The sequence below is a fragment of the Sapajus apella genome, unplaced genomic scaffold (assembly GCF_009761245.1).
Source record: "Sapajus apella isolate SASKATOON/1434 unplaced genomic scaffold, GSC_monkey_1.0 scaffold4, whole genome shotgun sequence".
Classification (NCBI taxonomy): domain Eukaryota; kingdom Metazoa; phylum Chordata; class Mammalia; order Primates; family Cebidae; genus Sapajus; species Sapajus apella.
The window spans coordinates 1,191,637-1,207,385 of NW_022436944.1; the positions used below are offsets into that span (position 1 = coordinate 1,191,637).

At 48.3% G+C, this 15,749-nt stretch overlaps 1 protein-coding gene across 7 annotated transcripts in view; it reads left to right on the top strand.

Annotated features, from left to right (window-relative positions):
• Positions 1-10,964: 10,964 nt before the first annotated feature.
• Positions 10,965-15,749, top strand: part of MECOM (MDS1 and EVI1 complex locus) — a 573,219-nt gene continuing 568,434 nt past the window's right edge. For 4 of the 7 annotated variants that reach the window (XM_032260964.1, XM_032260978.1, XM_032261073.1 and 1 more), the window contains exon 1: positions 10,965-11,370. In XM_032260964.1, coding sequence (XP_032116855.1) covers positions 11,334-11,370 — 37 coding nt within the window. In that variant the 5' untranslated portion in view covers positions 10,965-11,333. The remainder of the gene's footprint in view (positions 11,371-15,749) is intronic. The other 3 variants (XM_032260969.1, XM_032260985.1, XM_032261092.1) reach the window with 1 other exon arrangement.

The window sequence follows — 15,749 nt, forward strand, 5'->3', positions numbered from 1 at the left end:
CAAATTCTGTTAATGTCATTTTCCTGTTCAGAATCTTCAGGATCTCTCAACTATCTTCAAGATAAAGCCCCCAAATTTTGCCATTCATTCTAAGCCTCCATGGCATGTGTCCAAGCTATCTTTCCAAACTGATTTCCAATAAAGTTGCTTCTTGAATCCCATAACATAGGCTGCCTAAAATCCTTGCTGCTTCTGTGTACATCCATGTTTCCCCACCTCTCTTGCTTTTTCCCCAATGTAGAATACCTTTGAATGAGAGGCAAAAAGCTGGGGCTTTATCTTGACAATAACTGAGGGATCTTGAAAATTGTCGTAGAAGAAAGACAGCTTCAGAATAGTGCCTCAGGAAGATTAAGCAGGCAGTGCTATCTACGGTAGATTAGAAAAGGAGGTTCCTGTAGCTAAGTAGCCCTTACTGCTTGCTTACATGTTGCCCCACCCTGGGAGGCACAAGAGACACCAGATTGCCCAATTGGTTTGGTGAAGAAACCTGCATGATAGTTGATTCTGTAGAAATTTTGGACACAAAAGTTGTGAAAAGCTCAATAGAGCATTAACAGAACAGAAACAGATGCAACCAAAATATTCACTATCTTGGCTTCTCTGCATTGGTGCTTCCACTGCAGCTAGAATTGAAGCTGTCTCCTAGAGCCCTTAAGAATAGCAAGCGTTCGGCCGGGCGCGGTGGCTCACGCCTGTAATCCCAGCACTTTGGGAGGCTGAGGCGGGTGGATCACGAGATCAACAGATTGAGACTATCCTGGTCAGCATGGTGAAACCCTGTCTCTATTAAAAATACAAAACATTAGCTGGGCACGGTGGCGCGTGCCTGTAATCCCAGCGACTCAGGAGGCTGAGGCAGGAGAATTGCCTGAACCCAGGAGGCGGAGGTTGCGGTGAGCCGAGATTGCGCCATTGCACTCCAGCCTGGGTAACAAGAGCAAAACTCCGTCTCAAAAAAAAAAAAAAAAAAGAATAGCAAATGTTCTTATGAGTTCAATGTCTCCAATTTCAGAGTCCCAGTTCAATGTCAAACAGCTAAGTGAAAACCTGGATATGAGTTAGATGGTGATTTTTTGCTGATAAACTATTACTTCTAAATGGGTGTAAGCACAGACGAATTTTAGAATTCTCCTTTTTTCTTTCAGAAGATAGAGTCTCACTCTGTTGCCCAGGCTGGAGTGCAGTGGCATGATCATAGCTCATTGTAGCCTTGAACTCTTGGGCTCCCACCTCAGCCTCCCAAGTAGTAGGACTACAGGTGTGTACCACCATGCTCAGCTAATTTTTTTGTAAGACAGAGTCTTGCTATGTTGCCCAGGCTGGTCTCAAACTCCTGGGCTCAAGCAATCCTCCTTCCTTAGCCTCCCAAAGTGCCGTAGTTACAGGTAGGAGTCACTGCACCCAGCCCTAGAATTATTCTTCAGTTTCTCTGTGCAACAGAAAATTCTTCCCATTGTAAAAAGTGTATTTTTCAAGAGTGTTTATAGAGTTGATTTGGATAGCTTACTATTAAAACCCAGTACAAGAGCATTGCATTTTCTAAAATGTTTGAAGTCCCAATCTTATCATATTCCTGGTTTCTAGTATATCTACATGAGCCCTCAAAGTAGATAATTCAGTTGATCAGTCCTACCATTTCTTCTATGTACAATTGATCTGTACAGAAATTGTTTCTTTCCCAATCCCAGAACGGTGGTGGTATGCTTCCTTGTCTTAATCTTTGAAAATGGACTTTTCATTATAAAACATTTGCGATGGGACATGCATCGTCATTTAAAAAAACACAGCTTTACCTCAATAGGTATGTTTCTGGGGAAAGTGAGTATAAATCAGATTTTTGTAAGTCAAATCATATTTTAAGTGTCTCAGGGGAACTCATTATTTAATAAACTAGCACGAAGCGAATAATCACATTGTGGTGTGGCTTTTCATAAAGCAGGGCACACCTGTATCACACTCTGTCTTGGTATAGGACTTCACTCCATAGCAGAGTTTGAGAGTTGCCAGGTCTGCCTTGGACCTAAGTCAAGGGAATTAAGTTATTGAGTACTGAGGATCTTGTTACAAGGAAGTCTCATTTATAAGCTGTCTCAGCATGGATCCTATAGTTTGTGCTTTAAAAAGATGTGGAAAGTCTGCTATACTTATAAGTTTAAAAGTATATTAGGCAAATTAAATTGCTTTATGTCTACATTTTCTCATGTCAACCATAATCACTTGTTTGTTTGAGTACAGAATTTAAAAGTACTGTAGGTGTTAATTTTACAAATCTTTTATTTCCTGGCAGGAATTTAGACTTAGTAAATAATTTCATGTATTGAAAGTAAGGGCAACAACCAGATTTATGGAAGTGAAAATTTAAAAAACACTGAACAAATTTAAAAGCGTGTAAAAATAATTTTAAAAGAAAGAAGACAGAGCACTTACTACATTAAAAGCCGCTTTCCCTTTGAATTGTCTTTGGGGCTTCCATCTCACAGGGAGAGAACATGGTAATATAAAAACATTACACGTCTTCAAATACTGACTCTGTATATGTTGTGCAATCATAAGGCCATGGAAAGAGCAATACATCTGTCAGTGAGTCTCACTGGCCCTCAGCATGTGGCCCAGGTCCTGTTGCTACAGGCTGACTGGGAGATGGTCAGGACTCTCCTGGTATGAGATGAACTGAGTATAGTGTTGACTAATATAAAACTGAATTGTGAAAGCACAATCACACAAGAATCCCTGAAAAATACATAGTTGGCTGGGCATGTTGGCTCACGCCTGTAATCCCACCACTTTGGGAGGCCGAGGCAGTGGATCCCGAGGTCAGAAGTTCAAGATCAGCCTGGTCAAGATGGTTAAACCCCATCTACTAAAAATACAAAAATTAGCCCGGCATGGTGGCGGGCACTTGTAATCCTAGCTACTCGGGAGGCTGAGGCAGAGAATTGCTCTAACCTGGGAGGCAGACGTTGCAGTGAGCTGAAATTGCACCACTGCATTCCAGCCTGGGTGACAGAGCAAGACTCCCTCTCCAACAAACAAACAAACAAACAAACAAACAAAACCATAGCTAAGGGGCCGGGCACAGTGAGAGGCCAAGGCAGGCGGATCACCTGAGGTCAGGAGTTCAAGACCAGCCTTGCCAACATGGTGAAATCCTGTCTCTATTAAAAATACAAAAATTAGCCGGGCGCGGTGGCTCACACCTGTAATCCCAGCACTTTGGGAGGCCGAGGCGGGTGGATCACGAGGTCAAGAGATCGAGACCATCCTGGTCAACATGGTGAAACCCCGTCTCTACTAAAAATACAAAAAATCAGCTGGGCATGGTGGCGCATGCCTGTAATCCCAGCTACTCAGGAGGCTGAGGCAGGAGAATTGCCTGAACCCAGGACGTGGAGGTTGCGGTGAGCCGAGATCGCGCCATTGCACTACAGCCTGGGTAACAAGAGTGAAACTCCGTCTCAAAAAAAAAAAAAAAAAAAAAAATACAAAAATTAGCTGGGCCTGATGGTATGCCCCTGTAATCTCAGGAGGCTAAGCCAGGAGAATCGCTTGAACCCAGGAGGCAGAGGTTTCAGTAAGCTGAGATGGTGCCGCTGTACTCCAGCCTGGGTAACAGAGGGAGACTCCGTCAAAAACAAAATACAAAAAACAAAACCATAGTTAAAACTATTCCCTCTCTTTCTTGTCTCTCTCCCTATCATTTCTTCTCTCTCTTCCATCACACACAAAAACACACACAAACACACACATACATGCCCATTTAAACTGAAATGTTAATATCTAATTGCACCACCCAGTTCTATATACTATATCAAAGTCCCCAGGCTTCAGCTATTTGAGGGGGTTGTCGGCTGACCAAAGGGAACACTTACAGACGGGAATGGGAACAGCAGTGTCTAAGACCACCAACTCTCTCTCTTTCTTTTCTTTCTTTTTCTTTTTCTTTTCTTTTCTTTCTTTTCTTTTCTTTTCTTTTTCTTTCTTTCTTTCTTTCTTTCTTTCGTTCTTTTTCTTTCTCTCTCTCTCTCTCTCTCTCTCTCTCTCTCGCGCGCGCGCGCGCGCGCGCGTGCACACACACACACACACACACACACACACACACCCTTACCATTTTGCAGATTACAAAATGTTAAAGCTTGGAGCTTTAAATAGCTCCATTTATTAAATTTCTATGATGTAGCAGGCACCATACTAGGTGCTTTGTATACATTATTTTTAATCATCACAAGTATTCTGCAAGATGTACATACTTATTCTGATAATACAGAGGAGGTAACTGGGACTCAGAGAGGTTCAGTAATTTGACTAAGGTTACACAGCTGGTAAAGGGGAGGACTGGGATTTGAACCTCCAGTGGTTTGATACTTAAGGTCTTTCAACTTCATGGCTTCCCAAGCATTTCTATATATTAATCCTATGTGGGAAGAAATGACTATTTCTATGCTGCAGATGAAAAAACAAAGTGGAGAATCAAGGCATAATCTCTTTCAAGATGTCCACAGCTGAAAGAGGAAGGAAGATATGTAACCAAAAAACTGTAATGTTAAGGAGGGAGAAATAAAAGCCATAGACTTGGCAGCAAAATACTGAAGGGGGCTGGGGCGTGAGGAAAGTTGCGGGAAGGGATGTCAATCAGACCAGAATCTAGGAAGCTTCACCGTTGGCATTTGGCCCCTAAGCGCAGTGGTCAATGGATATGAGAATCTAGGGTTTCTGCAGTGAGCCAGAGGAGATGTAGCTTTTACATGGATAGGTTCATTGACTCCATCCTCTCCCGCGTCCACGGCAGAAAGCAAGATTTGAAATGAGGTTCAGTCACAGAGAAGTCCTGATTTAAGACAGAAGAAAGAAAACCTGGCCAGGCACCTTCTATTGCAATGCATCTTCAACTTCAGTGTTCTAGTGAATCACTTGTTAAAATGCCAGTTTTGATTCAGCAGGTTTGTCTGGGGCCTGAGATCTTGAGTTTCTATTGAAATCTTGGCGATGCTTGATGTTGCTGGTCTGGGACCACACTTTGAGGAGCATCTACGTCACCTAGGAGCCTGTTGAGAAATGTTTGGGCTCCACCCCAAGCTTAATGAATCAGAATCTGCATTTTAACAAGATAGCCAGGCGATTCGTATGCACATTACACTTTGAGAAATACTCTTCCAGGTAATTCTTTTTTTCAGTAGAAGGGACCCCAAGAGGTCCAGACTTCCCAGGGTAACTAACGCTCACGAGCAGTCTGGTTTCTTTCCGGAGCTCAAGTTCCCACAGGGCAGAGGTTTGTGCCCCGTGAAGTTGCTTCTCCTGATCCTAAACCAGTAGCAGCTCCGGGAGTTTGCTTGCCTCATAATCCTCCTTGCTGGGTTCCTTTCCACCCCAACCCGCGACTCCCCGGGGCGCTCCAGCTGTTTCCCACCCCCACGCCCAGGCGGCTACTGTGCACAGCTGGAGCCCTAAGCGGCGGGAGCACCAGAGCTGCCGCGGCCGAGGAAACCAGGCGAGGGCGCCGCAGACTAGCCTGTGCGGGAGGAGGCCGCTCCGAGCCGGGAGAGGGCGGCCAGGGGAGCGCGAGCTTCGTCTCTGATGCCAATAGGCACGACTCTGGCGCGGCCCCACATTCCCACACCGCGGGAGCCTAGGCTTGCTACCTGGGAGGCGGCGCGCATCACCCCAACTTGCGTTTCACAAACCGGTCGGGAAATAGTTCCTCAACCCCATGGGCTAGTAATCAGCCCGAGGTTCTCTCGAAAAAACTGCTGATTATAATCCCGGAGCTGGGCGGGGGCCTAGATTTTAAATCGACTATTTAATGTCATCATCATCATCATTATTAAAAGCTAGCTACACTGACCGCTCCCCGCTCCCCATTCCTTATATACACATCAGAAATTAGAGGGGAGGTTGTTGAAGAGCTAGGGGGAGGGAGCAGGATTGTAAAACAGAATGATTTGCTAAGAAATCCGGGACCGAAAAAGCAATTTACAAAACGGCGAGTTTTACAAGGTAGAGAATGTAACCGGGCAGAAATCTTGCAGCCGATGAACCCCAGCTGCGCGTGCTCTCCTGAGCCGGCTGGCCCCGAGCGCGCCTGGTTTGGGCCGCGTCGCCCTGGCAGCGCGAGGATTTCGCAGGAAGAGGTGGCTGTTCCGTGTCTCAGGCCCCGGCGTCGAGACGCGGTAGAGACCGTTGCCCCAGCCGCCCGGCGACCCTTGCCGCCTGCGGCGCCCTTTCCCTGGCTGGACGCAGAAGCCGAGCTAGCCCTGAGCTGTCGCCTCACTGGCGTTCGAAGCGCGCATTTCTTTGCAAGCTTCCCTTGTAGGGCAAAGCGTGGCGGACCATTCAAAGTTAACACCTTCATGCAGCCGCTGCTGCCTGGATGTGCGCTTATATGTGTATGTGTGTGTGTTTCTCTGACAATGTAAGACAAAACAGGTAGTTTTAACATTTATTAAAGCCTACCTGTTCTGTCTCGAGGCTTATCGGGTTTGTTGAAACTTTTGTGAGTGTGTGTGTGAGTGCGCGCGTGTCTCCACCCTCCTCTTGCTCCCCCAGCCCCACCCCCACACCGCCTGTGCAGAGCGAAGTAGTCCTATATAGCGATGATAAATATCCCTGTTGATCACTTGATTGATTACCTCCCTGAAAGGTCACGCGGGCTCGCAGTAATTTCCTTTTGCCTAAGGCTCCCTTTTCACTTTTACTCCGGCACGACAGCTCCGAGTACACGGGATCTTTATTTTTTATTTTAACCCCTAAATGCAACCCCTCCCGAAAACAATGCAGGCAAGAAAAATCGAATAAAATCAACTGGAGACCTTTTCGCTCACTCTCAGCCTCCCTCCCCATCTTGCTCCATTCTTTCTTGTCGCCCCCGACCCCTCCTACTTCAGCCCCCCTCCTCAACTCAAACGTATTCTGGACACTATTTAATAGATGAGTGTCTTGCAAGTAAACTCAGGCGTCCCTTGGGTCTGCATTTCATGTCTGTGACTCTCTCCCTTTCTCTCCTGTGGACTGAAAATTCGGATTTAAACCACTAGACAAGCTATTAATTTAGCTAGGCTACCCAGGGTCCTGAACCCAATTAATTTCTAATAATTATAGCCCAAGGGGGCTAGATAGATCTCTCTGCCTCTTTCTTTTATTGCCACTCCACGCCACCGAGGTCAGCGTATAATAATAAAGTGTGTATTTTGAAAGCGATCTCCAGAACAGTGAGTTATTGCAATGAATGAAAATTGTTTCCATTTTGGCTAATTGAGCCGGTGGCCGAAAGCTGGAGCCCTGAGACTAAATAAAGAGGACTGTTTCATTTCAACATGAAGAAACCCCTGCCTAGCTCTGGTCACCCGGCGAGAGTTTAATTTCTTAACAGCCAACCTGAAACCCAGCGTTGGGTAAACAGTATTAATAATTGCATTACAATGATTAAATTAATCTTGCTGGTAGCCAGGAGAATATAGGTTGTGATTGAATAGCATGATGTAAAGTTCACTGCACAAAGACAATAGGCCTAGAAATACCTCCATAAAGAATTCAAACTTTCTTCCAAAGATATTGTGGGGCCGGTTCAATTATAATGAGAGGAAAGGAAAATTTCCTGTTGCATGTAATGTATTGAAAATCGGTTATTTGCCATTTCTAACATTAATTTAAAAAACATAGTGGGGGAAGGGATACACTTGTCTGTGTCTTTCTCTTCAATCCCCATCTTCCTTCTAACTTCCATCTCAAGCTCTTCACTTCTGCTAAAAAAAAAAAAACAAAACAAACAAAACCCCGAAATAGTGACAGTAATAAAACAAGCAAACTCAGCCCGTAAACGCATCGACTTTCCAGAGACATTGCTTCCAGGATGCTCGCTTTCGTGGGAGAAAACACAAGTAAACGTTGGAATCCATGCTACTGTCCCCCAAGAAAACGAATTTCAGGAGGAGCGGGAAAGGCGAGAGATGGGGCGGGGGCGGGTAGCGAGGGCAGCTCCGCCAACTTGTTGGAGGCCTCTTTTCTCTTGGGCCAGCTTAGACATCCGGTCAGAGGGTGTCGGGAACTCCAGGGGCCGCTGAACAGAGAGTCACCTGCTCTGGTCTCACGGCTGGGACCTGGGACAGGTGGAAGTGACGGGGTTCAGGCGCTTGAGAATGGGAACCGGCCGGGGCGGACACACAGAGGTCGCGGCGCTATCAGCCGCCAGCGTGACCGGCTGCTGCTGGGTGTTTGCTCCGTCAGGTTAAACACACTCGAACTAGCAAGTTAGCTCTTCATTAGAACACATTTAGGGCAGAAAGCAGGTGATAAAGAAAGAAAAAGAAAAGGAGAGAAAAGGAAATGAAACCTAGTTTTCAGATTTGAAAATAAAAAAAAAACGAATGATATTGCGAATACTTTTATTTTTTAGAAAAAGGTGATGCCTTGTCTTTTCAGAATGGCTTGGCCTGGGGACACCGAAGATTTTGCGTTTATTGTTTGTTAGAAGAGGTTGGATTTTCTGGTGGCTCGAAACTCTTGGAAAGACCAGGGAGAAAGACTTGGAGCGCTGAAGCGACAGCGGAGACTTTAAAAACTAGAAGGGGAGGGTGCTCCAGCCGCACCTCATTCCGCCTCTCACTCTGCCAAACCCCCTTCTAGAAAAGTTTAAAAATCAGGGACCTTTAAATTTGGAGATTCGGAGACTCTGATTTACTTCAGTCTTCCATCTCCCACCCAGTTCCCTTCGCAGAACCCACCCCCAACCTCCCACGTGCCACGTGGCTTATCATTTCTCAGCAGCAACATCAAGCTTAGCTTCACATGTGGGTCTTGCATTCATCTCAGGGTTTGGTACCTTGGTCCCTTCCTCTCCTGGGAACATTTCCTGCGCCCTTCTTAACCTCCCTTCTCCAAGAGAACTCAGATATAGACAGACCCCCCTGGGGATGAGGTGAAAGGGATAAGCGGGAGGAGTGTTGGGGAGGATGGCGGTTTTTTTTTTTTTTTTTTTTTTAGGCTCCCAAGGCAAGGTGCTTAGCTGTTCCTGGGTGCCTGGAAGAGAAGGTGGGGATTGGGGACAAGACCTTCTAGATTTTGACAGCTGGGATCTTCAGGTGCTGCTAGTCAGTCCCCTGGCCTAGGGGATGGTCCCTGGAGAGTCCCTTACATGGATCAGAAGCAGCTTTATGAACTTCTTGCCAGTCAGCCTCGTGTTTTTCTCTCCCTAGAGATTTTGTTCCCCTTTCCAAAGGCACTCAAGCCCCATTTCTCCTTTTCCTTTGAGGACATTTACTGGTCAGAAGGAAGGCACCTCTCTATCTAAACTGAGGGAAGCTGGTGGAGTCACATTTTGGGGGAAGTTTTAGAGTTAAAGACCTGTGGGAGCCTAACAGAATGTTGAAATGGCTGGTGCTTTTGCACACACCAAATGTGTTAGCACACTCACCTTTATGCACAGGACAACGGGAATTCTAGGTCTGGAAAAAAACCCAGGTGCCTCTTTAATTCAGAGTGGATAATAGAGTTCTCTTGTACCCATGTGTGTGGTACCTTCTTTTTTAGAAGTTGTTTTACTCCTGTTCTGTGTAATTCCCTCATTTACTTCCCCACTTCCCTTCCTCACATTTCAACCTTATACATCTGTCTCCCTTGAGACCTGTAGCTTGGTTCTCCAGGGACCTCTATCTTACAGCCAAATGCTCCCAGAATTACACAGCTCTGGAGAAAGAAAAATGGTGGGCATCCTTAACCAGGACAAATTCTTTGAACTTTGATTCTCTTGAATAAAGAGATTTGCAGGCCATTGATACCATTTGGGACTGAACCTTGCTATTTGCTCTCTCATACCCACAGTACTAGATCTGATAATAAATACCATCAGGTACAACTGGGCACTCTCAGTAATCCCCCTTCCCTTCCACCGTCTTTGCCAAACTCATGCCCAGGACCTGCTTTTCTTTTCCTTTAACTTGAACATCAAGAATGTATTGTTCCAGTACCGAGACTGAAAAGATTGTAATTTTCTTTTATGGTGTCTGGCAGGATTTGCAACAGATATTAATGGGGACATAAATAGCACATGGAAGGTATTGAACAAAACTGTTTAATGCAAGAAGGTTGTACCAAAAGAAAATCTATACCTAGTTGGGATTGATTCATACCTTGCACACAGCTAGCCCCTTTAGGAGTTCCCATATCTGACTGTCACTTCATTGGTAAATGCTGTAATCAAAGAAAATTTCAAAAATGTATTTTTTTTAAGAGTGTGTGAATCCACCCCCCCACTCCCACTAGTCTTTCTTGTGACCCTGAGGTTGTAGGTTTAAGCGAGTGAGTGAAAATGGCAGGCAGGCTGAGCTGCACCAGGAGGCGACCGTGGCAGCGGTGGGGGAGGCCGGAAGGTGACAGCCGACCTCTGGGAAAGCAGAAGGTCTTGGATGTCAAATGCCCGCGCCGGCCCGGACCCGGGAATCAAGGGTGATCATTACTACTTGGTAGGGAAAGAATACTGAAATGTCCCAAGGATGGCAGCAAGCGTTGGTATTACAGCTAAAATCGAGGAAAAAACCAGTTATTTACTCTGCTTACAACTCTGAAAGCGGAAGCCGCAATAGCTTCAGTAGCAGGAGCAGCGGCAGCAGGAGATTTCTCAAGTTCAGGATGATTCTCACTTTTCTCCAGGATTATTAGCCGAAGGTCCAGCCCTTTTAGTTATTTAATAGGAGGAGGGTTAAAAAAAATTTTTTTTAAAGTTTTTTTTCCCCCTTCACTTCTTTCTTCCCTCATGGATGGTACAGAAAAATGGGTGGGAAAAACAATAACAATAATCATGATACAAGCTTATTGGTGATTCTAACACGAAATCAATCCTCTGCCCAAGCCTTTTCAATTCCCCCCTCCCCTTTTTTTGGGCGAGGTGTCTGCTCCCCTCCGGCTCTCTGCGTTCGCTCCCCGCCCCCCGCCGCCCTCCCCGCGGCTCCCTTTCTCCGCCTCCTCCGCGATTGCCATCTGACAAGATCTCCAAATCAAAGTGATAAATCGCTCCAAACTTTTTTTGGCGGCGCTGAGATGTTGGAGGGGCGTCTAGCGCGCATGTGCGAAGGTGTCCAAACTGACAATGCTGGAGAGATAGCGAGTGTGGATTGAGAGAAAGGGAGAGAGGGAGGGAGAGAGAGAGTGAAAGAAGAAAAGACTGAGTGAGTGTGTGGGAGAGGGAGAGTGAGAAACAGGAGAGAGAGAGAGAGAGAGAGGGAGAGAGAGAGAGAGAGAAACAGGAGAGAGAGGGAGGGAGCGAGAGGGAGAGCAAAAGAAGGAAAAGATCCAAGAAAAAAAAGCCCCAACCACACACCAGCGGCTGCAGGACTGGGCACAGCATGAGATCCAAAGGCAGGGCAAGGAAACTGGCCACAAGTAGGTGCAATATCCCTTTTCTATTGGCTTTTCCCCCTCCTCTGCCATCTTGCATATCGGTCTCCAGCGCTCCGGGAGGGAGCGCCGGCTGCCTCACGCGCCGGGGCCCAGGGTGGAGGGCAGGCGCAACGCAGCCCCAGCAACCTGCCGGTCCCAGCCTTGGCGCCCGGTCGCCCGCGCTCTCGCTCCCGGGTTGGGCGCCGGAGGAGCCTGGGCAGCCCTCAGCCCCGCGCGCCGACCAGCTGTGGCAACCCCGGGGTGGGGGTGGGGGTGGGGGCAGCAAAGGCTAGGGGTGGGAGGGAGGAGAGAGCGCGAGAGTGAGCGCGAAGGGGTGGGGTGGGGGGGAAGAGGAGAGGAGAAAGTCTCCCCCTCCCCTCCCCTTCCCCCCAGGCGGGGGAGAGTCGCCTCTGGCCAACCAGCTAGTCCCGGGTGTGGGAGGAGGAGGGCGCGGGGGATGGGGGGGCGGGCAAGAGAAGGGAGCCTGTTCGAGCCTCGGTTTGTTTCTGGGGTTTGGGTAGGGTAGCAGGCTCAGAGGGAGCCGCAGTGGCGGCGGCGGCGGGCGGCGGTGGTGGAGTTGGGAAAAGTTGCGAGGCGGCCGCTGGAAGTTCCGCGGGCGCGCGGGCGGGCGGGCAGGCGGGTGGGCTGCGCCGAGCCGCGGCTGCGGTAGTGGGCGCTGTGCGCTCGGCCACGCTCTCCGGCGCTGCGCTGCGCGGCGGGAGGACCGCGGCGGGGAGTGGGGGGACACCCCGCTGTAATTGCGGGGTGGGGGCAGGGGGCACGGGAGAGTAGAGCTACCGGCTCCACAGAGCCACGCGCAGGTTGGGAGAGAAGAGGCCTAGCGAGTGTTCCGAGGTGGGGAGAGAAGGGGCCCAGCGAGCGCTCGGAGAGCCGGGAGTGCAGGGCACACAGCCAGCGGCGGCAGCCTAGGAGCAGAAGGCAGAGAGGGCGCGCTGCGACCCGCGCACCTCGGGCTGGCTGGGCGCCGAGCAACCCCCAGGGGGCGGGCTGCCCAAGCGTTGGGCCGCGGAGAGCGCGCAGGACAGCCTCCTGCGCATTTCGTCTGGATGCAGCCTGTGTCCAGGGTCAATAACCCTCCCCGGCGCCCCCTGCCTGCCCGGCGCAGAGCGGCCTTGGTCTGGCGGGATGTGGGCGAACGGATTTGGGGCGGGGGCGGTGGGAATCCCATCCCCCACTCTTACAGCAAAAGTGTTGGAGGACTCGCCTGGCTTTGCCGGCGGGGCCCACACTGTCCCACATGGTGTGATGCTCTGCCAGGACTGTAGGCGACAGGGCTGCGTTTGTCCAAATGCTTCTACTTGGAGCTGAAGGGGACTCAGCGGCGCCGAGCGCCGGAGCTGCTCCGAGCGCTCCTGCTTGAGGTGTCCAGCCGCGGGGCTGGAGCTGCCTCGGGAGTGGACAGGCCGCCGTTCGCTCTCCCACACTCGCAGTCGCCGAAAACAACTCTAATTGTGTTGCTTACGGAACGCAGAAATGAGATGGGAGGTGGGTGGGATGCTTCTCCCCGATGAAATCCCAGTCTCCCCCAGCGCATCCCTCGCACAGTAGAACCGAGTACAGTAGGTATCGTATCCACGCCTCCCTGCTCGCCGCGTCCCTGCAGCAGGACGGCAAGGCAGCAGCACCTCGGCAGGCTCCGCTTCGCCGGCAGTGGAGTTGGCGGTGTAGCCCGGCGAGATGCTGTTATCCCAGGCGCCTTTCCAGTGCTTTGTCCAGTCCTCACCCAAGCACTCGTACATTCCCGGATACATTTCCTTTCCTCTGGGTCTCAGAAACCGACCTAAATATAGGGCTCTTTGGGTCATCAGTCCATCTGTTTCTCTTTTGGGTATTGTTGATTGCACTCGCTGCTACAGTGTCAAAGGGCGCCAGTGAAACTGTTTTCCCTGTTTGGTTTTAAATGAGGCCGATGTCTTTATTTTCATCTGAAGGGAAATAAATGTACATATACTTGAGGTTCGCGGACTTCGATTTGGACTAAAGGTTGGGAGAGAGCGAGCGTGTGTGTGTTTGGGGGGAGTTGGCGGGAGGGGGGTGGGGGGTGGGGGTGGGTAGCCCTTTTCAACCTTGTCTAAGTTGTGAAATGAAAGCCTAAGTCTTCGCGCCGCTAGTCCCTGCCCGATATCTTCCGAAGTGAAAGCAGAACACAAATCCCTTCGAATTTTCTTGAGCAACTTTTTCAACTATTTTAATTGCCAAGCAAGCCGTACGCTGCCGTCTTAAAGTATTCCCGCACGCACAGTACACTCAACATCCAGAAACTGAGCCTCGTTTCCGATGTGAGGAGACTTGTCATTCAACTGGTGGGAGACCCATTTATTTTGTCCCCAGGGTCTCTAAGGATGCCGCTGCCGCTTTCTGATAGCTAGATCTCAACTCTTACAAACTTTAACTGAGCCTCAGATCGCCGCTGCACTGCTCCAGCTGTTGCTGCCGCTGCTGCCTTTCTCAGACAGAAGCGCTGCTTTGCATTTTTTTAGTTGCAATCTGGGTAATAAAGGAAATCATAGCAAAACTACAGATTTTTGTATTTTAAAGCGCGATTTCCTTACCCCAAGTAGCGCTTCGCGGAGATGGTTGGTGACCCCTGCGGTGCAATCATCCAACGAAAACTTCACTGTTCTGCACCAGTTTTTCTTTTTCTGGGTTTAGAAGGATCATTGTGACCACAATACTGTAAAAAACAAATCTATCTTTATTGTGGCAGGAGAAAACATTACAATGGAAACAAATTACATATAAATAGTTGTTTTCTCCATAGCTTGTTGTTCTTTTTGTCTTTTGTAAATTTCTTTGGTGGTCTTAAGTCCTGATTTGGTCTTGGCTACAGTACAGGAGCCCATGGACCTAGACCAGAGACCACAGACCCTGAAAATACCCACTGATTCTACACCGAGATTGAATGCATAGCCCAGGTTCCAACTTGCAGGGTTTGTTTTCTATACAATAGTTAAAACTGATAAATTCGTTGTAAATCATTTGGGAAGATTAAAAAATTAATTAAAAATAAAAAGAAAAGCAGGAAGATTGACATTTGTAGTGCTAACGCCCCTGAATTTTATTTCCATCTTTTAAGAAAAGAAAACTAAAAGCCAAGCCGACTCTGGTAGCGCGGGGAGACTTCCCAGTTTTTTTCTTGGGCAGCTAGGATAGCACCTGGGCCGTGCCAGAAATGCCAGTTGCTATGGTCCTGATGGATGAAAAGGAAGCGCAGGTTGGGTCTGCCCAGCACGTCTAGAGCCAGAAACACCGAAGCCGCCCTCACCTTACTTCCCCAAAGTGACAACTCACGGGAATTCAGTCACAGCAGAGAATGAGTTGCATCCAGTAACTCCCTTAGCCACCGCCCCCCCAGAAGTCTCGTAAAGTGGCTAAAGGCGTTGCGATTAGCAAGACCGCGGCGAGGGGGGCACTTGTTACTCCCTCACTGGCTCTCTGTTTAAAAACAGGCTCTGAAGTAGCAAAGGTAGATGCCGACCCATTCTCTCGTCTTTAAACTACTCACCTTAGCAGTCCAGTACCTAAGATAAACAAAACAAAACAAATCGCCAACAACAAACGCAGCGCCCAGATTCAGGCATTCACGCTCTGTATGCCCACCTACTTGGGTTTTCCTTCATCCTTAAGAAACTCAGATTAAAACAGAGCTTTGTTTAAAAAAAAAACAAAACGCTTATTTGTTTATTTCAGATTGCTTTTGAGGAGGAAAATCTTTCTCCCAACGGAGGCCGAGGCCCCTTCTAGGAAGGCGGTTTATTTGCCATTACTTGACCATTACCCCGGCTTAGGGCTTCTTTATTGCATTTGGCACTTGGAGCACAGTCTTCTTGCAGCATTTTGATGTGTTTTGCCAAAAAAAGAAAAAAAAAATCTGTGTTTAGGGGAAGGTTAATTACGCTTTTCATTCTTCCCTCATCTCCAGCACTGTGGAAGGCAACGATTCATTAGCTGTAGAGGCAGAAAGGCTAAAAAGCAAGGCTTCTTTTTTTTATTTGTAGGGACTGCAGAGTCTCAGGTCTTGGCTATGGAGTGCATGTGAGTGTGTGTATGAGTGTGAGTGAGTGTGACATTTGCTGGGTAGCCCAGCTCTCAGGGTTTCTGTGGCAAGGGCCTCCCCTGAGCCCTGGGGCCGGCTTCCTGCAGGGACAGACATTCAACACGTAGGACAAGTTATCGTCTAGAAATTAACATGTCATTCCACAAATTTTCCTTCTTTCTTTCCTTCCCTCTTTCTTTCTTTCTTTTCTTTCTTTCTTTCCTTCCTTCTTTCTTTCTTTCTTTCTTTCTTTCTTTCTTTCTTTCTTTCTTTCTTTCTTTCTTTCTTTCTTTCTTTTCTTCCTTCCTTCCTTCCTTCCTTCCTT